The sequence below is a fragment of the Melopsittacus undulatus genome, chromosome 1 (assembly GCF_012275295.1).
Source record: "Melopsittacus undulatus isolate bMelUnd1 chromosome 1, bMelUnd1.mat.Z, whole genome shotgun sequence".
In the NCBI taxonomy this organism is placed as follows: Eukaryota; Metazoa; Chordata; class Aves; order Psittaciformes; family Psittaculidae; genus Melopsittacus; species Melopsittacus undulatus.
The window spans coordinates 102,081,938-102,104,786 of record NC_047527.1 but is presented as its reverse complement, the minus strand read 5'-3'; the positions used below and the strand labels follow the sequence as shown (position 1 = coordinate 102,104,786).

The following is a 22,849-nucleotide window of genomic DNA, read 5'->3' as shown; positions in this document are numbered from 1 at the left end:
ACAGCATTATTATTTTTGAGCTTACCAGCATGTTTTGCTGTGGATAAAGTACAAGTTGCGGTTGCTGTCCTTCTTCCTCCCTCTTGCTGTGGGATGTTTTGGTGCTCTTTGGGGCATCTGTGCTGGAGAGGCTGAAGGGCGTAGACAGAAGGAGCCTGAAGTACAGAGGAACCTTAGTGTAATTGATGAGTTTCAAACTTTGAGTCATCACTGAATTGGTCAAAACCTGGTGGAGAAATGAGTCAGAACTGGTTAGTTTTAACTCCCTGGAGAGGGTTGTGCTGGTCTGTCTGCTCATTCAGCATCAGCAGGGATCTGAAGGGCTTTACCCCAAAGCAACCCAGTATTTTCTGCTTGTGTTTTCCAAAATTTCTTGAGTAAAACCCCCAACATATAAATAATGTAATATGGTTTAAAAGCCTTTGAATGTCAAGAGAAACAGGAACTGACCAGGCTGCTCTGAGTGACTTATTCTGTTTATCCTGAAATTAAATACTTATTTTTCTACTTGCAAGCCCCTCTTCAAAGAAAGAGAAAGACATAAAATAAGCACTGCCTGAGCTCAGTTTTGCTTATTCCTGGATAAAAAGTCCTTAAGATCCTTTTGTTTTACTTATCCTCCTATGTGCAATACAGACAGTTGCAACATGAGGCTACTGGTACTAAAAACCATTTTAAAAACCAGGCGCATGCAGCTATGAATTCTCACAATAGTACAAACCAGCCAAATACATCCATGCATGAAATACTTACTCCTAACATAGGATGATCTGGTAAGAGATCACTTGCCATCACATAAAACACCATTCCTCTGTCAAGATCCATGTCTACTTTCAACCTGAGTGTAAAGAATCAGAGCTGGTCAGTGACCTCTCCTCCAGGCCGATTTATTCTGTGGCTGTACCAGCCATAGGAGTGAAGGTACTTACAGAGCATGCCTTACAAAAGCTTGTAAGTCTACTCGTAGCTGTGGTACTTCATAGCGGTGCTTGCGATGTACTTTGTTAGGTACTGCCTTTGTATGCTGAAAACAGAAATGATGTATAAACTGATAGCAATAAACCTCCAAACCTACTTCTAGCCCAAGAGGCTGTTAGACAAAATAGGATTCTGCTTGTTTGTAAGGCACAATGGTGACATGCAAGGAAAGGCAAAAGCTAAGTAGTAGTTGAACTGTGAATTGTGGTTAATGCAGATACTCTTTTCTCCAGGAATAAAACCCATCAGGGAAGTTTTTATTAAATATTCTATTATCATTCATTCATTATACCTTGCACTTTTGCAATGATTCATATCAGAGAATTGCAGAACAATTCATATAGCATTATTCAAACCTCACATTAGCCTTTGAGCTGGAGTTGTGGAAGAGGAAGTTTCCCAGAGGAGAAAGATGCTGTCTAAATTCACACAGGAAGGTGGATGCAGAGCCAGGAACAGAACTCAGCAGTCCTGAGTCTCAGTCCCATTGTTAGCTACTGTTATCAATAAAACCTGATGTTGTGATAGTGTTTCAAATCCTGGGCTTTCGTCTGGGGTCTACTGCATCAGACAATGCAAGATGATGGGAACATTCCTATCCCAGAATGCTTCCAAAGCAAATGTAACAAATGAACAGCCCCAGTTAAGGAAGGATGTAACAGGGTAGCAGGAACAGGACTGTTTATACAGACTGGCCAGGTACACAGCAGCCTGTACATAAATTACAGGAAGGGAAACAATTATTTTCTAGTCATCTTTTCTAGTCATCTGGACCTCCTGGAGCAAGTCCAGAGGAGGCCACGAAGATGCTCCGAGGGCTGGAGCACGTCTCCTGTGGAGATAGGCTGAGAGAGCTGGGCTTGTTCAGCTTGGAGAAGGCTTCCTGGAGAAGAGCAGCTTCCAGTGCCTAAAGGGGGATGACAAGAAATCTGGAGAGGGGCTTTTTACAAGTGCATGTAATTATAGGACAAGGGGGACAAGTCCTTTACTGTGAGAGTGGTGAGGACCTGGCACAGGCTGCCCAGAGAAGCTGTGACTGCCCCATCCCTGACAGTGTTCAAGGCCAGGTTGGATGGGGCTTGGAGCAACCTGGTCTAGGGGAAGATGTCCCTGTCCCTGTTCCAATCCAAAGGGATTGGAACTGGATGAGCTTTAAGGTCCCTTCCAACCCAAACCGTTCTGTGATTCTGTGATCTTTAGCCTTGCCGTGATAGTCAGTTTACCTTGTCGTCTAAGCTCATGAAACCCAGCAAAAACCCTTCACACCGCACTTCAGTCGCAGTTTCTGGGAGGAGGGATGGGGTGAAGGAGATGCAAACGGAGATGCTGCCACCTCCTGGAACCACCTGCAGTCGAGAGACAACTGTTGAGTAGTGCAGGGAGCTGCGTGGGATTGCGCAAGCATCCTTCTTAGCACTGAGCAGCTAAAACTGAGTTTGTGCAAGCAGCAGGAACTCCTCTCAGGCTTGCAATAAAATGACAACATGTGACAACAAAACCGACAATTATTTCAGCTGCAAATATCAGTGCAGCCACTCTTTATCATCAACAGAGTTTAAGCATAGTCACAGACCAACTCTCTAAGTACACAAACATATGTGTTTGTTTTTAAAAACACTCAGTTCTGCCACTCTGACTCCATGGCTAACTCAGATGATTCTCCCACAGCTGACAATGCTCACAGATAGAAGCAGCATTTTTTCAAAGAGTTACAAATGTGACTTCAGGGGGTTTTACAGTTCAGTTTACCCTTTGCTAATTTTTTATTTTACATGAAAGCAAGGAATGTAATCAAATACACCAGTCAGCTACAGCGGATTTTGTGGGATTTACAGGTTCAATAGATCCTGCTTTCTTTAGGTGCATTATACATGTTATGGTTAAATCCTGCTATTGCTGCAGAAGAACTTTTGCCATCTCCCTACAGAGCCAATTCACATCTAGCCAAGTTTGTAACCTCAGGGGGCACATAGTGTGTACTGCTTTCAGGCTGCTGCTGTGCTAATGCAAAATCCCCCTTTCATGTGACCACTGGGTGAGATGTTTGCTGTTGTTGGACCTACACTCACTAGAACCAAAACTAGCTCAGCTCTCCTTGTGCAGTATTCCCCTGCTCAGAGTGTTGAGGAGTGTAAGAGAGCTCTGCCTAAAGTCTAGCAGGGCCAGAGCAGAGCTAGTGAGCTGTGTCATGTCATACAACACTGCAGGGTCTGTGCATTGTGGTCAGAGAGAGCTTAGCTGTTCAGACATGGATATAAGCCAGGTCTGGCCAGCAGGGCTGCACAACACCTGTGCTAATAGACCTTCCTGGAGCAATAGTAGAAACATGGAGAATGTTTCTGCAGAGGACAACCTGAATGACTCTGCAGGCATCAGCTCCATTCCACAGGGGTAAACCCAGCTGCTGGCTGCCCTGACAGAGTCTGCCTCCATAACACAGCACTCGTTTTTTGGAACTATGTCAGCCCAAATAACCCCAGAGTTGGCCATGGGCTTCATTTATTTGAGATGCCATCTCTGTAATTATTTCTTTTTTGGTAATCTTTAGCTCATTCTAACTTGTAACTGAAGCTCTTTGACAAAGACCTTGCTGATATTAGGAATTAAAATTGTCACACTGATGTTTCAGGCAGCCCTGTTCCTCAGTGAGATCTTTCCAGTGCTGTCTTTGCTTTATTTTATTCCTAAGAAATTGTAACACTGTGACCCCTATTTGCACAGTTTCTTTTGAAGTACTTTGGATTACAACACTTTATCCAAAAGAGTTGACTACAGAGCAGCAGCCTGCTTTCTAGCTCTGCCACCTCTGCTTAGCAAATCCACCCTGGTTAAATGACATCCTCCCAAAGCTTCAGACTGGATATCTCTCACCAAATGCCACACATTTCACCAAGGCAACCCAAGTATGAGGACCAGAGATGCCACTCTAGAGCGCCTAGTACAACTGAACACTTAATTGCAGTCATCAGTTAACTGCTCAAATGTATGTAGGACACTTTCTTTTCTCTGTTGACTTTGAAAACTCTTCCATGGTCATCTTCAAGATCCCAAAGCTTCCTAGCCTACTGTTTCACTATTTAGTAGCCTCTACCTCAAACCAATGATACCTCCTCCTCCTCTGTGTCTTCTGTCCTGCAGAAAATATGTTAAATCTAAGCACAAAGGAAATGTACAATCTTACTATCTGTCTTGGAGTAATGGAGTAGGGGCTGTCTGCAGGAACTCCTTCATGAGGTCGTATAAGTACAGAGACGAGTTTCTGCACTGTGGGTCCTTGGGTGATGATTTCCTTCTCTTTGCTGTCAGAGCCTGAAGGCTGCAGGGACACAAGGGTGGGGAATGGTTAAAACTGTTACGCTGCAAAATAGGAATGCAAGTGAAGCGGACAGGGAACTGCTGCACTAGTCAGTAAGCATGGCCAGCTTCAGCTTCCTTCTTTCTGGCACAAAAGCTGGACACATGGATGTGTCCTGTACTTTAATTTTTTTCATGCATAGGTTCACTGTCTTGAAACAGCTCCCAAACAACTTGGGAAATGTGCATTCCTGGGACTTGTTCTACCCAGAGAAGCACTCAGCTGTGTCATCTCTGGCCAGTTATACAAACCAGCACTCCAGAGCAATAATCTTCCCTTGTTTCACAAGAAAGGTTAGAAATGTATTCAAACCAACTATGCCTTCTGAGCTGAAGCAGAGAAAATGAGATTTTCATATGTTTTTTTGTAAAGCTTTGTCCAGAGAAATATACATATCCTGCATGATATCTTCTTGTCATTCCCCAGGTAATTTGCCATATTATAGTCAAACTTCACATGTAATGTTCTCTTAGAACATGGTAACATCTAACAGAACCAATCTACTTTTAGCACTTGGGTAAATACCTCCACATCATTACCTGAAATTTGAACTTTGCAGGTTAGATTCTGCCCTGACTACCGCACACATTGACACCATAAAGTCCCCATAAGAACAGCAGACCCAAATTAAGGAGTTCAAGTCATCCTAACACTCTCATGTAAAAGTGGCAGTAGTTTTTCAAAGACAGTATTTTAAGAAGTATCTCAGCATCTTCTTTAGTAGTTCTAAGAGAAGTAGAAGCTGGAGAGCTATTTGCTTACAGCTCATTCTGTAAACTGATTGCTGATACCATGTATTGGGTTTTTTTGAGTGTGAGAGGAGCTACATTTCTTGTAACAAGCCAGCTCTTAGTTACAAGTTATATCTCATGTTATTGTGTTCAACCTTTCATGCCAAGAAACCCATCATGTATCTCAGCAGCAGGATGAAAAACAGACTAACAGCTGACCTCATCAGTGGTTTGCAAAACTGGATAAATGCTTCCACGGGGAACGGCAGACTGATCCAACTTTAACACGATCTCTGACTCCGAGGTGCTACCAATTGATCCAGTCTCATTTTCATCTGTGTTCTTAAGAGGAAAAGGGTCTTCAAAGAACATTAACTGGTCCACTAGTTTGTTATCATCTTGTTCTCGGTTGTAAACTTCCCAGTCCAGGCGGATGTCTGAATTGAAGAGGAGAAAGGACAATTACTTGTCACTGAAAGACTCATATCTTAACTGGTAGCGGAGAACCAGAACTTCAAGGAATGAATTTATGTCTAGCAACCGGATTGTATTGGAGCATATCTTAAGCTTTCCATTTCTGCTGTAAACTGAAAGGATTTAAGATCACGTGTACTGTGCTCTTATTATGGCTTGGCCACTTAGGTCCTGACCCATACTGTTAATAACATTAAATAAATTATGAGCATTTTGTTTGTTAAGCAGATGTGTTTGGTGGCATTCAGGAAAAAAAAAAGGGATTGACCTTTGCTCTACAGAGTTTAATATCTCACTCAAGAGATAAAGACTAAACATGGAAGAGCCAGATGATGCCACTAAGAAGCAGGTAAGCACATCTGATTAACCAGGGTTAGTGCTGCAAGAGATTCACAAAAACAGGGTGGAAAATCCTGTATTCCCATTATTTCAAGGAGTGAAACCCCAGGCACATCAGGATTGGATGTGCCATTCCATAGTAACAACACACTGAGTCTATTACATATATGTTACTGCAGTCTGGCTGGAGCTTATCTGCTTTACGGTTACAGAACACAAACTAATATTCTTGGCAGTAATGCCATAATGATAAATACTACTATGGACATAAAGACCTGACAACAGGTATTATTGTTCTGTACTAAGTTAGAAAACAGCTTAGACACTCTTATATACTATTATTATTTTTACAAAATCCATCTTGATTAGGAAACAAGTAGGCCTGATAATTAACACGTTAATGGGTCCTTCGATGACACCCTCTGGGTGTCAATGGTTGCTGTGCAAAAGTCATTCTTACCAAAGGGAGTGGGATTGTTGAGCTGGACCCTCCGAAAGACGGGAGACCCTCCAGAGATATGAGTGCCAAACCTGAGGGGGGAAACCTTGCTGTCAGTACATGCAGAAAATAAGAGTGGATGGCTGAAGTCATTAAAGATTTGTTTAACAGTGGAAACATCTGTCTGTATCGGCAGCCTGGTAAGAGTGGCTATCAGGTAAGGCATGGCATATATCGAGAAGTAGAATATTATTATATTTAATGTCTCTTTTTTTCCAGTTTCTTACTTGTCTCAGATGCTTCAAGGTAAACTCATGAAATCAGGCATATGAAACACCCTGGCAGTGGTAACAAATGGCTACATGACAGTTAACCATGTCAGACATTTCCAGGTGCATAAAGGCATTGTGTTTTGGTTAAACATAGCTAAATCCATTTTCTATACCCCAATACAGAGCTGACATTGCAGATGCTCTTGGCTGCAATATGATACCCAATGTTAATTCCTCTGAAGTCAGCAAGAAGCAGCCATACTCCATGGCAGCTGGCTGAGTGTGAAGTGTTGTGGTCCCCATTAACCAAAACTTACCCTGTACCCAGATATGCAGGTGCAATTTGCTGTACAAGAGGGCTTAAACCTACCTCTGCCCCTATTTACCTTTGGGGCTACATTTCTCCTGATCTATATAAAGGGGCAGGGAGAAATGAACTGTGGATGATGATGATAACTGCCACCATGTACCAGTTTCTATCTCCACAGAATCAAATGAGGCTGGACTGGGTGAACTTCAACTATAAGCCCAGAACAGTGATTGCTGGTAAACCAAAGAAGGATTGTATGCAGATACTTTTCTAATTGTGCTGGCAGAGCCAAGTGTGTTTGTGTTATAGAAGCCAAAACTGTACTTTGACAGTGACTTTGCTAACCTCATTATATCACAAAAAGATGGGAACAGGTGTGTGTATTGGCTATAGTCCAACCATATTTAATTCTTAGACAGTAATTTGCACTGTACCTGATTGTGGGTGACTTTGTTTGTGGTCCTGTCAGCTGCAGGAAGATTGGACAGCCTTTCACAGTCATTTGCATAGGAATAAGTTTAGGTTGTAAGTCTCCCACCTATTAAAAAAAAGAATTGTTGCTATTAGAATCAAGATAAAACTCTAGTACTCAGGTTAAAAATATATTTTGAAAAATTATTTGATTTTCAAATATTTTTTGTTGGTTCTTTTGACAGTATCTAGTTCACACACTAATGAAAGCTTTTCTCAGCAGGAGGCTGCATTTGTCAGCTTTCCTGTGGCTTTTCCATACAACACAATATATTACATTGATAGAGCAGAGTAGTGCACTGGCCAGCTACCAAACAGATTTTATAAATCAAAACTGCTCCAATCATTTTAAAGGCACAGGAAAACCTCTCAAGAGATCAACACGTTACCCCAGAACTAAACTACGCTCTGTAAGAGAAAACACTTGTCCCTTATTGGAGGTAGTGGTATAGAAATACATACCCTAATGTTTATACAAGTCCCAACAAGATGAAAGAGTATTTTTAACAGAAAGGAATCTGGAAAATAGAATTGGTGTAAAATGTGCCATAGTGATTCTTCACTTAAAACTGAAGCCCCACTTACCTTACAGACAAGATCATCCTGGTACTCTCCCCACATATTGTTGTAAGCTGTTATTTCTATGATTAGCTGCTGGAAGGCTTTCAGAGTTCCTGTGGAAGGTTGTATATGGAAAGCTACTCCCTTCCCATGAGACAGCAGTGCTGCAGCAAACTCTGAAGGAGCATAGCAAAGAAGCATTTGATGACTTCTGAGGAAATGGAACAAAGTCTTTCAAAGAATATATTGGACCATATTCCTAGGTGGTATTAATCAGCCTAACCTCACTGGCTTCAAAAAATCCCACCTGGGATCATTGGCACAACCCACATTCATACCACTTTACCCAAGCTCCCTTCTGCAGTAGGTCATAATCAGATTTTGAGAGTTAGTTCTCACCCAGATTATTTTATAGAAGGCCTCTCTTTCAGCAGCCTGATCTAGGACTTTTTGGGATATGCATGGGGCTAAATGGTTACATGAAAACACCCTCAATTTGAGAAAAATAAGCTAAAGTTTGTGCTAACTGGTTGCTGTTCTGTTAGCAGCTGCTGATTACCTCTGTGTGCTCTGCAACACAAAGAATGAATTACAAAGAGCAAAGCGTTTCCACATTCTGAGTCACCTAGCCTTATAAATCAATAAGCTTGCATGGAATCTGTCGGAACAGAATTCTTCCAATATTAGGTACTAATTCAACAGCTGAAAAGCTCTGTCTTTGTAACATACCAAGCACTATGGCAGGGTACCAATATATACAAGTTTTATTTTGGATACAGAAGACACAACCACACATTATAGCATTTTTCTCTTTCCCCCCTCCCTGGGTCTCATGTGGCTCCAAATATTACTATTTTTCAGTACAATGCATCAGAAATGATAGATGGGTTCTGCTGTACATAACTGTTCTGTTCTTACCCACAGCAGGGAAGGTATATGAAAGGGTTTGAGAGAGAAAAGTCTGCTGTGGTGGCATTGGAAGACTGTGTAGGAGAGAAATAGCCAAATGTTATGCATGTCTTCCATATTGTATGCTGGAAGCGATCCTGGGAGTGAACTATCACCAGAGTCACTCATCTTTGCTCCAGTCTGCTGTTTTCAAGAAAACAAAGAGGAAAGAGAGGGAGAAAGAAAGAGTGGGAGAGAGAAAGCAGCAGTTTGGGGTGGAGAGAGAAAAAAGAAGCAGGGGGAAGAGAGAAGTTGACCTAATGCTTGTGCAATGCATGCTTTCAAACTCAAGAATGCACTGAGGAACTAAGTCATTTAACAGTGCAGACTTAGCCAGATATTTTCAGAATCAAATAACCTGACTGGCACATTTAATGCTGAATATGTTAGTCAGTTGGCTCTTGCCTTCTGTCCACCAAGGGATTCACAGCTATTACCGTACCTGACCGTGCTCTTCTGGCTGCATGTACTGAGATGGGTTCTCTTCTTTTCATCAAATAGCTTGAGGAGCTTAAAAAAATTAAAAAAGCCACTTCTGTGAAATGAGAAGGACTTTGCTAAAGTAACAGCTCTATTTGACTCAAATTAGTGGCGATTATAACCTGAAGGATTGCCTGAAGGCATTTTTTGACAGTAGCACCCTTAAGAGTGAATCAACTTGAGAGCTGTAAGACTCTGCTTACAATCTAACACAACAGTCTTGGCCAGGGTAAACTATCTTGTGTCCATTGGTAATAAGAGTGTTTACCATTTGCATCAGCTAAATCTTCTGTCCTTGCATTGCAAGCTGTCTACTTCTGCAAGAAATCTCACCAGCAGGTTTCATTACCACAGTCAGGGTAAGAGCTTAAAAAAACCCCACCAGAACACTGCAGAAAATGTATGTTGTGACAGAGGCAATAGCACTCTATCCCAATTTCAGATTTAATCCAGACGTAAACTAGTATTGGAGTCATAATGCAGAAAAGCAAGACTTACGGGCAGATTCCTTGTTCTGGAGTAAGTGAGTAACCAGTAAAATACTCAGCTTCTAGTTTGAATGGAGCACTGATTCCAGTGTGATTGGTAAGAATTAGCTGACGCTTTACTATGGCTTTGAATGCAACTTCAGATCCAAAGTCCAAAAGAAGATCACACGGACTTTGTGGCATTTGTCTTTCATCACTGTCAGACAAAATTACATTCATATTAAAGCATAAGTCTTATTTTGTTATGTCATGGGTAATTTCAGTAGTTTGAAAATGTGGGATATGCAACGTGGTTGTGATGAAGTGTGTCTAAGGACCATGCAGCCCATCATAATTGTCATTAACATTTATTGCTTTTCATTTTTTCACTTCTATTCATGTAGAGATTTATTTTGGGTAAGATCTTTAGCCCATGTATAAAATATGCCAACCTACCAAATTAAAGCCATTTTTGCTTATTTAACAATATATAAAGATAAGCATATTCCAAAAGACAGTAATGATGCTACATATCAGAAAAACAAAATAAAAATCAGTCCCATATACCAAGGTAGAGTGAAGTATATTCATCTTTCTTTAACATCATGTCTCACAGTGCAACCACAAAACTTAATGGTACAAAACATAGGGTCTTGGGTATAATTCTGTAATTCTAAATTCACATCTAAGAGTTGAATTTGCAAACTTTTGGCATCACAGAAAATGGCTGCTACTCACAAACATGTGAGAGACTTCAGAGTCCCCACTCTTAAGTTACCAGGGAGAAAGGTAACTTTTCCTGCTCTTTATACACAAAAGCGTGACATACCACTTGCAGTGACAAGTGCCAGGAGCACAAGGGAGAACAGACACAAAACATGAACATGAGTTCCCCTAATGTGCAGCTGTGCAGTTGACTTCACACTGATCTATGATTCATGATTTAATGAATTCACAGTTGCTGATTGAATTTGTTTCAGTTAAACAGTGGGGAGCAGTGCTCTTCTCCAGTGTTCTCTTGGACTTATGGAGGTGATAAATTTAGCTAGGGTGTAAACCCAGTACCTTTTCTTCACATAGGTACCTTCAGTGAATTTTCCCAGCACATTTTACTATCCTTGCTGCCTACAGCAGGAGGAGGAATGACATTTACATACATAAGTGTTTCCTCTCTCACTATCGTGTTTTTGTTTTAGGAAGAAATAATTTTTGTTGTTTAGAGCAAACCCTTGATTTACCTGGCAACTCCACAGTCAGAAGGTACTGCATAGGTGACATGCAGTCCTTTTACTTCTCCAGAAATGCTCAGAAGGAGAGGTTCCATCATATCTTCTATGCTACAGGAAAGGGCAAGGTCTTTCAGCTCACCCTGAAAGGCAAAGAGTCAAGTTTCCTTGCAAATGAAGCAAATGCCACAGAGGAAAGGCAGCTTTAAGAAATTTATTTAGAAAATGTGTATAAACTTCACTGATTTGGAACTAGAACTATCATAGAATTGGGAAAAGTTTTACTGAATTGTTTTAAGTTCCTTTTTCTGCCAGCATCAGAGTTGCTTAGAAAGCAGTAACAAGGTAGGAAAATTTGTGGCTGTTTCTTGGCTTTGCACCCACATCAGTCTATAAGCCTAAAAGTGATCCATTAGTGATTTTTGACACAATTCCCATATTGCAGGTGTTGAAGATCTAAGCATTAACAGCTTCTGGTTATGCTTAAATAATCTTCCAAACCCAAGGTTTTATTTCTACTTGGGTTTAAAGCATGACTTGTAGAATGAGTTATGTGACCCAATCTCTGGCTAGTTCAACATTACTATTTTCTTTTGTCTTATCAATACATGAATCAGTGCATCCTGCATAAAATTACAGTCTAGGATTTAGCTCCACATTCAGATGTCTAAATGTTAACTCCCTAAATGTGAGCCCTTGAGTTCATCCATAAAGATGAACTCCAAACACGAACTCTAAATCTCCACTGATTTAATAATGCTACTTAGTCATCTACCTCAGCTTTCTCATAGGTGCCTTGGATGGCATTCAGTTCTCCAACCACATGGCAGAAGTGCCCTCTCAGATGTCCAGTGTGTTCTGTTGAGCTTCCAGCTTTCTATGAAGAAGGCTTACACTTACTGGGATTCTACGCCACATATGCCAAACATGGATATCTGGGATCTGCTAGGGCATCTCTGATAGTACTGAACACCTATTTTTAAGCTAATAAATGAAACTTACATCTCCAGTAACTGTAATGGGAACTAACACACCATACCTTTAGGAAGCTTCTTTATTTAGTTGCTTTAATTCAGGCCTATGGCTGAAGTCCTGAAGTTTGTAAACTCTGCATTCTGTGCATTATTTTGCAGGCTCTTAGTCCTATCAGCCCCTTTTAAATTTTTAAATGTCAAAATGTCATGAGCCCACATGCATTCAGAAAACCAAATGCATTATGAATAAGAGTACACATCTCAAAAGACAAACAAACCCAAACAGGTTGGGTGGAGCTTTGAGCAACCTCGTCTAGTGGAAAGTGTCCTTGCTCAAAGCAGTGGGCTTGGAACTAGATGGCCTTTAAGGTCCCTTCCAACCCAAATCATTAAATGATAATATCTATGCTAGTCTTCTCCATTTCATTTGGAATAATCCAAAGTGAGGATCTGCATGCTCCAAGAAAAAAGATAAGCACTAGGAGTAACTGAATAGGCATTGAAGAAAGCAAGAAAACCAGAACAGCTGAGAAAGAGGCTGGGTAGAAAAATGCATATCATGTGGACTGCTTCAATTCTTGTCTTCAGCCATGGTACCTCTAAGCAAAGCAATTTCAGAGATATTGTACGGAAGAATTACCATTATGTTTTGTATATAGAAATCCTTCCTTTTGCCAGATGGAGCCAAGGTGAGAATGCCAGTATTGCTGTTTTGATACAATAGCATCAGTTTTTAAACCTACCAGAATGTTAGCTGACAGCTCTATGCAGAATTCTTTTTCTTCATTTGGGCCTAAGGTTCCACTGGCTGGTGAGACAGTGGCAGAGCAGAAAGCTGCCTGACTTCCAATGAGCTGCCAAACAGAAAGGATAGACATTCAGCTGACTGATTTCTTCTCCAGATCAAGGAGGACTATAAGACTGAGATATTTTCAGGTTTAGAACATTTTCAGGTAGCAACATAAATAGTTTACTGATGCGTGCTTTACAATTCCCCTATGGTTAATAAAATCCTTATGTCTACATTCTTCCAAATGACTTCAGCTGCCCAAATGAGGCATCTGGCCTGGAAGCAGAGTCACGGCTCTTCCTCTCAGTCACAAGCCTTTCCAGGGTGAAGTCAACATGTCTGGTATTGCAGCAGGATCTTAGAGGTGCCCCATCTCTCTCAACTGACTGAAGAGGTGACCTACAAAGACAGTCTTGGTGACTAAGTGACTTAACTGCACATGGCATGAAGCCATGAGTTACTCGATTGCTCACACATTAATATCAGACACCATTTAAAATGCTGTGGATATTCCTCCTAGGCTCCATCTGTTCCAAAGGTTTTCCTATAGGTCATATATCATCCACATGCTCTGTTAGGACCCCTTGGGCACCTGAGGACATCCTGGATGGTGCTGAATGCTTTTTATGTTGACAACTGAGCTGAACCTTGGATATCAGAGTAGATCTCAGGCATTGACAGTAAGATTCAGCTTACAAAGTCAATTAACTGTATGTGTAGTGGGTGTCAAGGTTACCACTGTAGCCAACATACACTCCATTAGTATGTGCTAGAGAGCATTCTGCACACCAAAGTAGGTGTCCATTTTAACAAATACTTCTCTGAACTCCATTGACAGTATAGATGAGATTGGATTCGGTTGCCTAAACACAGGCACAGAGGGTAGCCAAGCAATGCATGCACAGCTGGCTGATATGACAGGACTCACAAGAGAACACATTTCTTGAGTGAGACCTGGAGGTCAGGGATAACACTCTGCAGCACTCAAAATGGCACTAGACATACTTGTTCTGGTGACCAACTTCCTGCTGAGATTTCCATTGACTGAGAATAGAGTTCAGATCACATCTTACAGAGAATCATAGAATAGTTAGGGTTGCAAAGGACCTTGAGATCATCTAGTTCCAACCCCCCTGCCATGAGCAGGGACACCTCACACTAAACCATGTCAGGGGGGTTGGAACTAGATGATCTTAAGGCCCTGTCCAACCCTAACTATTCTATGATTCTATGTCACCCAAGGTTCTGTCCAACCTGGCATACTGATATTAATTTTTGGGGTCCTAATCTGAAAGCTGAATCCCACACAGAATGTGAAACTTAAGCAAAACCTAGACACAATTTAAAAGCACCATTGTTTCTTTGCTCTACTAAATTAAATGCAAACCCTAAGCTGCCATGGTACTTCATTTAATACTCTGGCAGCTTACATCCTATTTCCCCTCACATTTCTGCCCAGCCATTCTCCCAGGTATGATCCCCAAACAGTAAGAGAATACTGACATCAATCTTTCATCAAGGCTGGTCTCAAACTGAAGTTTTGCTCATAAGCAAGTAAGCAGCAATCACTATTCAAAAGATAGATCAGAAAAGCTTTTAAGAGGAGTAATTATTTGTATTTTGATAGAAATTGCAATTTCCATCCCTGCTGTATGTTTCATCCATTAGAAGAGCATTTACCTTTCCCCACAAGTATTTTGCTGGCAGCAGTCTCTGGTTAAAAAGTTTGCTGGTTGCTCTGGCAGGAACTCCAGTATAAATTTCAGTGAATATTAGATGACTAGATATCAAGCATGCTTGGGGGGCCTGAACTTCAACAAAAACAGGAAGGTGACTGGAAATAAACACACAGATGGTCTATTGTTATTGCTAATGAGATGTGCTAGACATGCAACAGCATGCTGGAAAGAATGATGATTACATTTATTTAACAATACTAGCAATTGGATAGTTCATTGATACACAACCCGACTCTGGGTTTCTGTTACGTATTTTTGTTTTAAAAGATAAAACTAACTGAAGTAAAAATCACATGTGAATCTCAAAAAGAAAACAAAGCAGAGCAACACTTTTCCCCCTTACCTTCCTTCTCCATCTTCTACCTCTAGCTCTAGCACAGTGTGGAGACGCTGGCACCGCAATGATGTGAACTGGACTGACACCGTGCATACACCCAAAGGGGGTATTTCTCCAGCAGATGGTTGAATGGTAAAGGGAGATACCTGGGAGAGGAGAGAGGAAACAGAAATGTCTTTGATGTCTGCATAGCAAGTATAAAATGTTGAAGCCACACAATCTGATAAGTATTTGCATGTGTTTAGCTCTTCCTCAGACATATCCTTTCTCTCTGCTCCTGAAGTCCTATCTGGGTTGATTTCAGCAAGCACAGTACCAACTTTGTGAAAACCTGGTTAGACAGGGAGGCAAGACCTTGCTTCTGTGGGGATAGCTAATAAAAAAGCAATGACCTAAGAGAAGGGTAGTCAGAGCTAAGGGCATAATAGCAATGCCTGTTCATGGTGTGAGGGGGAATGTGAAGCAGTCAGCAGCAGACTCCTCTCAAGTGGAGGGGCTGAGCAGCAGCTATGCAAGGTGCCACAGGTTGGGAAGATTCTTGGACAGAAGGTCAAGGAAAGAAGGCTGTAGGAGTGGAAACAGAAGGAGTACCACTGTGGGTGGATGCTAAAGAGGTTCAGGAAAGGAAAGAGGCAGCTTTTATGCAGGAGGAATGGAGCACTTGATCTATGAGCTCCACTGGAACACTGATGGGCTTTGGGATGACAAATTCAAGAGATAAAAGTCTAAAATCTCTCTTCAGTTCAGGAAATTGTTTGGAATGACAGGGACAAAAGGAGTAACAGTGAGAAGTAAGGGCTTGAAGACTGTGGAGACAGGGTCTTCTCCAGAACACACCTATCCCTAATCAAGCAGCTCTGATTTTAATTGTTCTGGGGAAAAAGGGATAGGCATACACACATGCACACATTTTGCAAGGCTGCCATAACCACCATTCATACATCTTTTATTTTTGTCATCAGCTTTCACCCAAAGTTGGGGAGATATCTACATGACACATAGAAAAGCAAACAAAGCTCAAGAAGTCGTGAGGATACAGTACAACTCCTTGCAGGTTTCCAGCTCCTGATGGCTGATAGAAGTTCCTGCTTAACAGGCTCCTCTCTCCATTGCAAAACAAACCAAAAAAACCAGAACATCTGAACAGGATCTAGACCAATTTTGCCATGAAACAAGTGAATTCATTTCCTTTCATGGGCATGTCCACAGGCAGAATTTTGTCTTTTGCTATAATAAAAAGCACTTACCTAGAGTCTGAATTTCCCCACATCCCTTTAATGCATAACATCAAGGAGAAACCCAGCTACAGAGCTCACTTTTTTGTGTGCACCACAAATAATCAAAAATTCCCTCACTCAATACTTTGCCATAAGTATTACCTTCAAGATGCTCAAGTTATTCAGTCATTTCATATGAAAGAGTGGAATGAGCTCTTAAGTCAAAGACTGGAATGGACTGCATTTGACACATCACAGTCTAGGTAATATTAAACAATAGTTATAGTATTCATTGTGGTAAGAAGTTATTTGGGGACACACTGCATATTTCAATGCTATTGTTTAGAGCCAAAAGGCCCAATTCACTAGTTGCTGAGATTCTTGTCCGAAATGTAGGTGTGCAGAAGTGTTTAGCAGCCTCAGTTCTGATAAAGTCTTACCCTTTTATTTATACAGTAACAGCTGAAATCACTGTCATAAAGAAAACATTCCATGTCTCTTTGGATCAGGGGATTTGTAATAAATGGAAATAGAGAAAATTTCAAAGAAACATTTAATCCCAAAAGAATTTATGCATTTATGGGACTGTGCACATCCAGTTTCATGAGAAGTCACAGAAACTATAAATTTTGATATCTGAAATGAATATCATAACTCCTAAGTATAAGGAAGAACTAGCTAAAGAAGGAGCATAACCAGCTATAGTAGTAACAACTATAGTAGTAACTTACCTTTTCATTCCTTTCAGCTAAACAAACCTTGCTTTCTTGCATACTCCATTGTGCTGGCAGCTGACATAGGTTTTGAATCTTGAAGGTTTGTAACACATTCTCACCCTGCTTAATCAAACCTAACTGGAGGGATGGAACATCAATATGAAGAAGTGGACCCTAGGACACAAGGAAACAGATGTCAGAATAGATGCTTCTGCCAAAACTGCCTAATTAAGAAGGTACATTCTTAAACATTCAGTTTCACAGGGAACAGCAGAAAGCAAATGCATTGCATGTAATACAGAAAAGTTGTTACTGTTGTGGAAGTACCAATGTTGCCTCAATAGTTACTAGACAGCAAAAATACCTCCTGTTTGCAAATGCTCTAGGTTTATCACTCCTTTAAGAGGCAAAAAGCTGTATATAGGCAACGGCCAGGCCCCATAGCTAGTTATCCTTCAACACTGAACTTGCGTACCTTAAAAGCAGCCTCAACATGCAGCACAACAGGCTCTGTACAGGATTCAATTTTACACTGCAGGTTATAGCTGATGGACCCAGGTTTGCTTCCAGTAATTAGCAGTTCAAATTTACAGCATTTATTCACATCTAGAAAAGAAAAGTTCAGGGTCCTGCCTCACCATTTTGCACAGAAAAAGAAACACCACACTGCAAACCTGTTCTTGAAGCTCCTGGAATCAAATTAAGTCTCCTGCTGGATCCAGCTGCACTATAGTGCTCTGTGATTCTTCCCCTCATACCAATGTAAGTATTTCTGTCATTAATTGTTGCTTGCAAGCCTCAGAAACTTTACCTATGATGCCAGTACAAGGTTCAACTACCATGATGTCACGGGACACAATTTTCTCCCACGTGTACTTGATCAGTGATTTGCTGTTATTCCACATCTAAAACAGATGTGACAAAATGAGACAATTAATGAGACAATTAAAATGAGACAAATAATGTACTGTAAACTGTAAACAAGGTATTGCAAGTCTCACATCACACACTTTGCAAACTCTAGCCATATGCTCATCACCACTAAACAATACAACCTCATAATATACCTTGAATCTAGCTACAAAAAAGGCACATAGTAGGAGTGGAAAGGCACAGAACTTCACCTAACCTCTGATTTGAACAGTACTAACTCAGTGCCTTGCAATGTTATTTTCACAATAATGCTGTATCCTCCCTTCACTTTCTCCTTTGATGTAAAACAATGACAAGGAGAAGTGGGATTCATCTGACTGAATTTCAGGTAAATAGATGCAAGAGCTACACCTGACCTCATATCCTAGGATTCTTTTTACTGAAAATAAAGCCAACTAGTGAGTGCTGGGAGCAATTCCTCCAACCTATCTTAACCTGTAGGATGAGATCAATCACTGCCTGGATTATGCTAATGAGATCTCTGAGGACTAAGATGGCTCAGATGTGGAGATCTATCCTGAAAGCACTATGTGTAATGAGATTATACGGCACCATATTTAGCATAGTGTCTCTCTTCACACAGGTGAAGGTGTGTTTTAGGAAATCTGAAGAAAATCAATTCTTTCCAAGAACATTTTCATATTTGAAGCCTTTCCAACTTTTACCCCATTTTTCAAAAGTGTAGCAGAACTTCTGAAATTAAACTTTACATCTTCCTTCTGAGAGCAGCCCTTTTTTTGGCTAAAGGATCTGTTTTGTGAGGGAGCTGTAAGTTCTCAATATCTTTGGTTTTCTGTTCAGAGCTATTCAGACATTATTTGTTAATTACAGCAAGTAACATTGTTATCTGAAGCACAATTATCTCTAAGTACAGTTTAAATTCTTCTAAGACTAAAAAGCCAATTGAAAACTGTGAGGAATCTCATTATGTTATCAGTAAATGACTTAATTACCTATGCCACACATGTAGCTACACTGGATAAATGGAAAGCATGAAATGGGTGTCTTACATTGAAAAAGAAATTCTTGGAAAAGAAAGGATAAAACTAAATTCCAGTTAGCACTATCTTTTAGAAAAAAATGGGAATACCATTAGGTGGCAAATATCTTCCTGCCTGGCTCCAGCTAACAGGCCTATTTTTCACAAACAAGTTCAAGATCAAAAGGAGCCTGATATAGTGAAGAGGACACTGAGCAAGTGAAAAATTGTAGCAGTAATCTGTCCCATAATAGGACAAGTGGAATAAGGCCTAGTAAGTTGCAGCTTTTGTGCCTTTTGTAGCTTTTCTATGCTTGCGATAGTTCTTTGCACAAACAGTGCATTTGTTATAAGGTAATTTAATCATCCATGGGCTATTCCACCCAACTGGAACGCTTTTACACTACAGGAGTGACAAAGTGATAAGCAACAGGTTAGTGACCCAGAAAAACATTTAGAAGGGTAAAACTCTGTGGTATCACACTTGAGAGATGAAGAAAGACGAAAGCCTGCTGCCTGGAGTTTAGAGCTAAGGAGGCTTGCTAAGGAATTTCAGTACAGACCTTCCTGGAGTCATGGCTTGTCATGAAAATACTTAAGAAACTAAAATAATATAGATTGTCTGATCTCTTCTAATAACATCTATGACATCTAGTGAGACAAAGCACACGATAACAATGAAGTCAAAAGCAAACAAACCTTAAATGTTTTCCTGATGTTTACACCAATAAAGTTTTCCCCAGGGATGATAATGGCATATGGTTCCAGAAGAAGATTAAATGCTTCTGTTAGTCCTTTAACTTCTATTCCCAGTGCTGTTACATCCTTTGTTTTGTATTCTGGGATATTTTGAAGCATCTCATCTTTTACTAAACTGTAGGAGGAAATATGGTAGAATTATTAAGTGTCTTAAACTGGTGTTCAGACTGGATTCCCTCTTTTGATTGTCAGATCAAAACTAAACTCATCAAAAGTTTCTCAAGTTTAAACTGCCCAGTCTGCAGTTAGCTCAGGCTGGGACAACTGAAAACTGGAAAAAATACAGTCGTGCAACATACTCTAGTTGTCCCAGTCTGTTCATGAATAAGTATATAAGTCACAGACAGCTGTGAAAAACAGTGATAACAGGAAAACCTGCTGGAAGTCTCGGCAGAAAGCCTGGAATATGAACAGAAAAAATTACTTTTTCCAGGAGAGGTGCAGCCCTGACTAGGGCTAAGGCCTGTGTTCAGGCATGAGACCACATAGATGCTTTGTGCCACAACTAGTTGTGCAGATAAACCCCCTTGTTATAAGTCCATCATCATCAGAGATGAAGAATCTTTGTAACTTAATATAATAGTATAGCTAAAATGTGGCTAAACATTTTATTAGGGAGTACTGTTTCTCAGCTTACCAAGGCAATTCTGGGATGTCCACCAGTACCATCTGAATCACACTGTGATAACTCTTCAGCTACACAGATGAAGGAGGAGAGGATTTTAATGTGAAGTAATCGGTTATGTTGAGGATTAAAAGAAGATCAGAGAATCAGAGAAGCACAGAACGGTTTGGGTTGGAAGGAAACTTAAAGCTCATCTAGTTCCAACCAACTGCCATGGGCAGGAACACCTTCCACCATACCAAGTTGCTCCAAGCCCTGTCCAACCTGGCCTTGAACACTGCTGGGATGGAGGAGTCACAGCTTCTTCAGGCAACCAGTGCCAGGGCCTCACCACCCTCATAGGGAAGAACTTCTTCCTAATAGCTAATATAAATCCTCCCTTTTTCAGTTTGAAGCCATTCCCCCTTGTCCTATTACTGCAGACCTGCATAAAATGTCCCTCTCCAGATTTCTTGTAGGGCTCCTTAGGCACTGGAAGCTGCTTTAAGGTTTCCCTGGAACCATCTCTTCTCTAGGCTGACCAAGCCCAGCTCTCTCAGCCTACCTCCACAGCAGAGGTGTTGCAGCCACCTGATCATCTTTATGAAGTCCTCTGTACTCACTCCAACATGTTCATGTCCTTCTGTTGGGGGCCCCAAAGCTAGGGGGTCTCACAAGAGAAGAAGAGAGGGAGATAATCACCTCCTTCGACCTATTGTTCATTCTTCTTGTGATGCAGCCCAGGACACAGTTGGTTTCTGGGCTGCAGGCACACACTGCTGGCTCATGCTGAGCTTCTCATCAACCAAGATGCAAAAGTAGTTTACATTTAAAGGATGAATGCTCATCATTGGAGTACTAAGCTCCGATAAACAGTATTCAAACTCCAGAGTTACTAAAACATGTTTGACTCCAAAATATTAAGCCAGATTCTGATCTCATGGTGTATGTATGGTTCCAAGAAAAATACTAATTTTTGACATTCCTGTTATTATTTCCCTAGTATATTGCATACTATACACAAGAATCTGCAGAATATCCCCAGATTAAGCTCAGTACTGCTGTACTAACTCGAAGTTTCTTCTACTCTTCCATCATGATAAAAGAAGACGCTTTCTATATTCTAATGCAGGGAAAAAAAGGAAACAGAAGCAGGGAAAGAAAAAAGGAAACTGAAGAGCTCTGCAAAAGACCCATTTGTTTGTAGAGAGACTAATTGAAGTGCATATGTTAAGTCAATATATTTTTCTATGAACTAATTAAAGCATTTAAAATACCCAATTAGTTTCTCTTCCATACTTATTTAAGGTATTCCTATGCCTGTCAATCATCACAGTATAGGATTTTCCCACTCTTGGGCTTACTCCAGATCAAGTTTCTTTAAATACAGTGAGCTCATGCTTTTTATTTACACAGACAGGAGAGCAGAAACTAGGACAACAGTCACTGGTGCAGCTGCATTCAAACATGGTTGCACCCCTTTATGCAGACCTGCAAGCTATCATTTCTCTGCCAAAGGCTACTACTATCCTCATAATTTACCACACAGCTGTTCATAGGACCCATTTCAATCCCCAAAAGCTACAGCTGGAAATAGTCTGAACAATCAGTTTGCTAACTGAACTTACTTACACTGCAGTAGGTATAGGGCACATCCCCAGTGCAGCTCATTCAGCAGAAGGGGAAGGGTCAGGAGATTGTGGAGGAGCTGGTAGTGTGGTGAGGGTGGCAACTTTACCAGCCAACACAGCTGTAGCTATGAGGATGTGGCCATAGTTTCAGTGTAAAATTGATTGTGTCAAGTCAGTACCAAAAATGACCAAATGAGATCAGAAACTGTCTCACATTTTGCAGTCAAAACATGTTTTCTTTGAGTAACTTTCTACATTTTGAACATTGTTTATCAGAGCATAGTACCAGCTAATTAAATTTCATTTAGAAAGCTGCACAGCAAGGATTTTATGACTTGCATAAAAATACACAGCTGGAGTTCGTAGATAAGAAGGAATCACAAGCCATACCTCCCATGGAGTGTAAGTGAGAATAAACTCATGATCTGTACAGGGAAGCAAAACTCCCTCCTCAGGATCTAGGAAGAAGGCTGACTCTGTGTCTTGGTCGTATTTGACCTTTGTGAAGTCTGTAGTTTCTTCTGGTACTAATGGTTTCAGGTTGGGCTTCATTATCTGCCAGTAGAAAGGAAGTTCTACTTGGCTGCAGAGAGATCAATAAAAACCAAAAAAGCTATGATTAAAAAAATCTGATATTTGAGTAAAATATTAGGAGAAAAATATGAGGTTCTTTTTTCATGCAGGGAATTCCTCTCTTTAAAAATTACAGGGATTAGATTTACCAGTCTTTATGAGCTACAAAGCTGATGAGGCAGCATAGAGTCAGAACATGCTAATATATGGAAGTAAATTATGTAAACATTTAAGATATATTAACACTTTCTTGCCTTATTTAACCTGCCATGTAATGCAACTTCTTGGAAGCTTCACAATTCTTTCAAGAATCTGAGAGCAACAGAATCATTCCTGCTGATACAAGTATGTTTGCATTGGATCACTGCTGATGATCTATATAACATTCTGAATTTAATCCAAGTGCAAGATATGGTCTTTAAGATGTTGACAAACACAATGGCTCCAGCTAAGGTCATAGCAATGGCTCTGCAATACTCTGTAATCCAGAAAAGGTTGCCCAAGCAGGTTGCCTCAGCAGAATTGTATTCCATGGAATGTCTTCAT

At 40.6% G+C, this 22,849-nt stretch overlaps 1 protein-coding gene across 1 annotated transcript in view; it reads right to left on the bottom strand.

Moving 5' to 3' along the window:
- DLEC1 (DLEC1 cilia and flagella associated protein) overlaps positions 1-22,849 on the bottom strand; it is a 48,706-nt gene that overhangs the window by 5,751 nt on the left and 20,106 nt on the right. Inside the window, exons 14-34 of the mRNA XM_034060462.1 lie at positions 22,121-22,313; positions 20,133-20,191; positions 19,436-19,610; positions 17,636-17,729; positions 17,300-17,430; positions 16,840-16,998; positions 14,898-15,037; positions 14,496-14,649; positions 12,769-12,879; positions 11,064-11,194; positions 9,857-10,042; positions 9,321-9,388; positions 7,955-8,106; positions 7,333-7,436; positions 6,338-6,408; positions 5,284-5,501; positions 4,160-4,294; positions 2,202-2,324; positions 930-1,024; positions 754-838; positions 26-226 (exon numbers count right to left, since the gene is read on the bottom strand). Of these exons, the coding sequence (XP_033916353.1) occupies positions 26-226; positions 754-838; positions 930-1,024; positions 2,202-2,324; positions 4,160-4,294; positions 5,284-5,501; positions 6,338-6,408; positions 7,333-7,436; positions 7,955-8,106; positions 9,321-9,388; positions 9,857-10,042; positions 11,064-11,194; positions 12,769-12,879; positions 14,496-14,649; positions 14,898-15,037; positions 16,840-16,998; positions 17,300-17,430; positions 17,636-17,729; positions 19,436-19,610; positions 20,133-20,191; positions 22,121-22,313 (2,785 nt within the window). The remainder of the gene's footprint in view (positions 1-25; positions 227-753; positions 839-929; positions 1,025-2,201; positions 2,325-4,159; positions 4,295-5,283; positions 5,502-6,337; positions 6,409-7,332; positions 7,437-7,954; positions 8,107-9,320; positions 9,389-9,856; positions 10,043-11,063; positions 11,195-12,768; positions 12,880-14,495; positions 14,650-14,897; positions 15,038-16,839; positions 16,999-17,299; positions 17,431-17,635; positions 17,730-19,435; positions 19,611-20,132; positions 20,192-22,120; positions 22,314-22,849) is intronic.